At 39.6% G+C, this 6249-nt stretch overlaps 1 protein-coding gene across 2 annotated transcripts in view; it reads right to left on the bottom strand.

Moving 5' to 3' along the window:
- Nucleotides 1-359: 359 nt before the first annotated feature.
- The window catches only part of dlg2 (discs, large homolog 2 (Drosophila)), a 137390-nt gene continuing 131500 nt past the window's right edge, over nucleotides 360-6249 (bottom strand). For both annotated transcript variants that reach the window (XM_076161279.1, XM_076161277.1), the window contains one exon: nucleotides 360-5951. In XM_076161279.1, the coding sequence (XP_076017394.1) occupies nucleotides 5845-5951 (107 nt within the window). In that variant the 3' untranslated portion in view covers nucleotides 360-5844. The remainder of the gene's footprint in view (nucleotides 5952-6249) is intronic.

Below are 6249 nucleotides of genomic sequence, written 5' to 3'. Positions count from 1 at the left end.
CCATTAATCCATTAAATTTTGCTTCCATTTCAATACATAAATAATAAATAATACACCAACCTCAATGGAATAAATGGGGCACATTAATGGACAAACTGTATACAGTAACAACCATGGCAGAAACATGAAACAACAACAAGTGTAGCTGAGATGATCTTAATGTATGTTAAATAGTTAGTAGTTATAGATTTAAATGGTCTCTCTCACACACACACACAGACGCGCACGCACGCACGCACGCACACACACACACACACACAGCCACACACATACACACACACAGCCACACGCAAATCACGTGGTTGAGCAGAATAAAATCAGAAACACATCCAGGTTCATTTTAAAAGTATCACCTTTTTTAATCTCCTTTTGAAAAGACGGTTGCCGTAGTAACATTATATACACAGCAATGTTCTTAAAGTACAGGAGTTTCTCAAAGCAAACAGGTGTGCATACAGTAACATAATGCAAACATCTTCCATGGTCATGAATCTAAATTGTAGAAGATGCAGAATGTAGGTAAATAAATCAAAACACAACAGAAACACAGAGTGTTGACACGTAAACGTGCAGCTGGGACAGAATCCAGCACGTCTGTCCTCTGCATGTCCATCGCTGCAGTGACCCCAAACTAAAACACCAACAGTCAAATGTGTAAATCAAGATGTGGTCAACATCTGTGTTTTATACCTGTAATGTTAAGTGCACGGCACTGTGAGTATGAGGAGACGTCAAGGTTTACGACAACGCCACAGAAAAGCAGACAAACCACAATAACAGAAAAGTGAAAACCAGTAAAACTCTAAATCCTCCCTCCGGTCTGAATTACACTTGACGTTCACCACCGAAGACAATGTATGTATGATGAATGATGGTTGCCACACAAATGCTGTGTTTGGTAAAAGTGCTCCATCTGGACATCTGCCTAAAGAAATGCTACCAGTTTGCAGGATGCAATACCTAAAACAAAACATGGGGGGGCAGTAATGTCAACACAACAGAGAGCAGAGACACTTGTTTCTGTCTTGGTTTACACTTTTGAACAAAATCAGAGGATTTTCTACTTCTATTCATATAGGTGGTGATTGGTTTCAGCCCTCACATTGCCCCCTTGTGGAAGCATGAGGTACACAATCTGGTAAGAGAGCAACACAACCCTCTGTGCAAGTGTAGGTGTAGTTAAAATTCAGTGTAATCCTGACCTTTAGTGTGACCTTTTTTAAAAACTGAAGACATGGAAACATTTGCCTCTTGTTTCTGTGTTTTCACCATTAAACATGTAAACATCTTTTTGTGTAAATATTTCGTAGCAAATACTTCAAAAGCAAGTGCTGTTTGGTTGCAAAAAAGTCAAAGAAGTGCATTTTCCCTCCACAAAGACCTGCTGATGTATATACGCTGATGTGACTTCCTGTTTGCCAAATTGTACTGGTTTAACTGGTTTAACAGTGAAGCACAAACCTGCATCTTTGGTGGAAGGGAGGGGGGTGTGGGGGGTTATATATGAAACGAAGCGGAACTGAAAAACGTACACAATGGCGTGAAAATCAACACCGATCAAGTTCAGTCTGGGTATTTCCAAAATAAAAGCAGAAGAGTTTAAAGGAGGAAGTTTGGTCATACATTGGAATCTTTTGCTCTTTGATACAGTAAAAAATAACTATGCTTTACTTTTTTTTATAGCCATACGTTTATTCCTTTTTTTTGTTCAGTCACCGATGATAATCTCTGTTAAGGGTTTAAAATAAATATATATTGTATTGTACCCCTGCTGCTTAAAACACCCCAGGTACATATTTCAAAGTGCAAAGCTCATGATCACCAAAATCACCTCAACTGACATCACATCATAAATAAAAATATAAACCCAAAGTGTTAACATGGTGAGAGAACAACATCAATGATGAACAGGCATTATGAGGCTTTGGGTATTTGAATACACTCTGTATACACATTTTCATTTTTCAAGTATACATTTTGTACAGGGTCAATAATGCTGCGTGCATGTAAACATTATTGTGGATAAATGAGAGGAAAATGCGTTAACATACTGCTTGGACACTTTGCCTTACAACATCATTTTTATTTGGGTTTTAAAATAGCCACAAATCTGCTCCCACAGGACTCAAATGTGCAGTTTGATCATGAAACGCAGTAAGAACCTCGACGCTTCAGGTGCGTTCCATATTGCACACCCACAGGTAACAGAGCGACTGCTGCAGCATGCAAAGGTCCCACAGCCTTTTACGTCCCCAAAGGGCCCAACAGGTCATGTGTGACGTATTCACAATGGGTTTGGAAGTACGACATCAGCTAGAAGTTTAGCTCATCAAGCCACATAAAGACTTACACATCCGCTAAGGAAGTGACGTATTCATCCATGTTAGTTTGTTAGTAGGATTCATCAAAATGTTTGGAACAGGTTTGAATTACGGAAAAGTGGAGCAGGGCCCGAAAATCAATTACATTTTGGTGCTGATCATTTTTCTAATTCTATTTTGTCAATTTCCTCAAAAGCAATACACACCTTCATTAAGACAAACAACAAACTTGCTTGGTATCATTTGGTCTGGATCTGGATAAGGATCCAAGATTTTGTCTCAGTTTTGTTGTCCTTGGTGGAGGTATGTGCTTTGTGTATTTTGTTGTACATGTAATCATATTGTCAGCAAATACAACTTTAGGAATCAAGGTTAAAATTGGGGTCGCATTCCCACTTCAAATATTTTTCTTGCCACAGCAATGCTTATTTTAAGGTAAAATTACGAAATATAAAACATTGTAACGCAGCTTTACATCCTCTAACTTTATCAAAAAGCCTCAATACACCCACATATACAATAGATTTTATTCAGCCTTCTTTCACTGAAGTGTAGATGTGCAGGGAGATTAAATAAAAGGTTCTATTTAGAAAGGAAAAGTACATTTATAAGCTCTCATATCTGATATATAGTAAACCTACTCTGTTAAGGCAAGTGGTGACCAATACGTTATGGACAATTATGCAAAAGAACGATGGCGGACGTTCCAAAACAGCAAACGGAGGAAAAGGAACAAAACGAGTGTGGATCTGTACATGTCAGTGCTGAAACATGTGCAATCCGTGTGTGTGTGTGTGTGTATGCCATCAGCCAGATCCCAACCCACTGTGACACTGTGGGACTGAAATCCGAACCTAACTCCACATAAATACATCATTTTCATCACGCTCGCTTTAGAAACAATGATGCATTTAGGTGCTTCTCCTCAGTCTACTTCAGGTACAGTATGTGGTCGGGTCAGGACTCCGTCTACTCACTTTAAATGTGTCATTCTACACAACCATGAACTCAATCACATTTACATGAAAAGATTGAATCATATCTCTTATTGAACAGTTACTGTTTTCTTTACCAAAAATAATGAATAAGTGCACTTTTGAAATGTCCCTCTGATTAGAAACATACCTGCAATTAATGTCACTATTATTATATTAGACTAGATAAACACACAGGGTGAAACATGCTGTCTAAATCAAAGAGCAGGAATATATATACACAATATACTATATATTAATCACAAATCATGGGGCTCTAACGGCCAGTGGCATTGCTGTTAAAAGAACAGGAAGATTATCACACTGGTGGATGCATTAGTCATTCCAAGTGCTCTGAGTAAATAATGAATCTGTTTTTACAAAGCGAGGTACTATATTGTTTGCCCTTTCAAACAAGGCAAGCCACTGGTTAGTAAACTGTACAGTGAGGGTTTACGGGGACGTGCTGGGTCAGTAAAGCAGGACATCAGGATTCGTTTAGGTTCCCTCAACCAAACACCAAAGGGTCTCAGATTGTTTGTTCAGGCTCTATGCTCTCTTTCGCTGAGTCAGCACACTTCAGCCATTATCGGATTTCAGCTAGAAATGTAAAGGTGACTAGGAGTTCAAGGCAAGTGGTCTTGTTTAGCCCTAAAGTTTCAACACTTCTCTTCTTTAGCCTCGGGCCAATGCTGGGCAGTAACACAGCGTTTATCCTCTGAGTGTCAGCTGACTCCTTGGGTCACGTCCGGCTCATTTGAGTTTGTCTGGCTTTGCTGTTAGGACAACATGGTACAAGGCCCAATCCATACGGGCCAACTCCTGAAGCTAAGACTCAACTGTCTGTCTACATCCAAGAAACAATTGGATGGAGAAAACAGATGGTTTGACAGGAATTTGCGGTCGCTTTCACACCTGCAGAATTCAGTCCGTTTGTATCCGGGTGCATTTGGTATGGTTAGAGAACTCGAATGCCTTCAGCAACTCTCAGACGACTCACACGGTACCCTAGGACTGACCTGACACAAGGTGTGAGCGACTCTCAGAGGCATATGCAGCTGCACCGCCCACTACTGAGTCGAAACCTAAGAAGCTACTTGGATTAGGAGCTAAACTAAACAAGTCCACCTTGTCCATCGACAACCTTCATAGACAATTTAAAATGAGTTCTTAAATCCAGATCAAGTTCTGCTGTTGGTGGTGATTTGTCGCAGCTAAGCAGCATCTCATCAGGGAGACCTTTGTGATGCCTGCTGAGTGTGTGGCTGCTCTTACACTTCTGTCTTTAGGGTGATGTGATCACTGACGGTCAACATTCAAGAGGGTTCAAACCTTAACAAGTCCCTTTGCCTTTAATCCCTCACCTGTCTTAAAATCCATGACAACGCAGTTAATGCAGCACTGAGTGGCCAATCCAGGTGGTGATGTACATTTACAGGAATGGATTAGCTGGAAATCCAACAAATCTGCTCTGGATTATCCATTTAATTCTTTTTTCGATATTTAAAAAGCCAAATCTTAACTCTTAATGAAAAATGTGTTCGGCCATTTCAAGACTAAATGGGATGTGCTCATAAAAATAACATTTAATGGACGCATTCCATTCAGATTAGGACCTCAGCGATCACATCACTCTCAGAGTCCCAATCACATGCAGTCTGTTTCTGTGTTTTTGTGGTTTTCGTTGATTTCTATTCTTATTTTTTAATCCCTGTCCTGCTTGTTGTGTTAAAGAACAAATTAAAAGTTTTTAAAGTGGTTAAAGTCGATCTCTATCCGTACGTTCTTCATCTTTACTCCTACATAGTCGGCGCGAGTGTCTAACACGTCGTCCACCATCCAACCTAACGCAAACATATGTGACAAGTACAATACACTCCGTAAATGACACTTTAATCAAAGCTCCAATTTCAGAATAAATATCTCTGTGCTTTTGTGCCCCTTCGCAGCTTCAGTAACACAATTTAGAGTTACATCAGCTTTCCCTTTACTTCTCATTGTCAGTGCAACGGGATGAAAAACACACGAAGAACTCATCAAAACATTAAAAAAAAAAAACTCCTTCGTACCCGGTGAGGAAGAGACAAAAACAGAAATGTAAGGATGAAGCAATGATGCAGACACATAAAGAGAAGCTGTGTGAATGTGTGTGTGTGTGTGTTTGTGTGTGTGAGTGAGTGTGTGTGTGTCTGTGTTGGCTTCCTCTTTGAACTTCCACACAGCGTCAACATAGACACCAACCCCCCCCCCCATATTTATTCCATTTTCAATCCATTTACTTCCCCCCAAAAAAATCAACAAATATACAAACGGTTCAATGTTTCCTAAACGTCTCTAACACTCGGTGGTTTTACATTCAGGGAACATTCATGTTGAGAGTGGAAAAAAAAAACAGAAAGAAAGACAAAAAAGTCAAATCAAATCAAATCAAATCAAAAGCAATATTCACAATAATGATTTCTGAATTGTCTTCATGGCCATTACAGTATCATATGTTACAGCTTATTACTAGTTTCTATCAGTCCAGACTCGGTCCAGGTGATGAGTTATTATAGTTTCTCCTTGGAGGGGATCCAGATATACGGTCCTGAATGTTCTTCTATCACCTGTTTGCAGTAGTTATAAATGTCCTCTAAGGTGTCGCCTTGAACCAGAGCTGCAAAGCAAAGCCATGTCTTTATGTCAACTGGAGCCTCACACACACACGCGCACACACATACACATAGTTGATTGACCTGTTGTATTAGTTAAAGGTTGCTTTTTAAAGCTTGAAAATGTTGCTGTTGTCGGTACAAAACTTTGCATCTGAGCCTTGTTTCCTCTTGAAAACACACATTTTTCCCAAAAATTTCAAAATGGTTGGAAATCGATTGATAAATTAGAAAATAGAAGACGAACATGAGATTGTTTGGCAGATCTAAAAGCAGGAAAATGAGGAATAAAAGGCACCTTCA

The sequence above is a fragment of the Genypterus blacodes genome, unplaced genomic scaffold, assembly GCF_046128005.1.
Source record: "Genypterus blacodes isolate CSIRO-AG114 ecotype Tasmania unplaced genomic scaffold, CSIRO-AGI_Gbla_v1 ptg000111l_1, whole genome shotgun sequence".
In the NCBI taxonomy this organism is placed as follows: Eukaryota; Metazoa; Chordata; class Actinopteri; order Ophidiiformes; family Ophidiidae; genus Genypterus; species Genypterus blacodes.
Note: the sequence above shows the minus strand (reverse complement) of the source record. Positions and strands in the feature narration are given on the sequence as shown.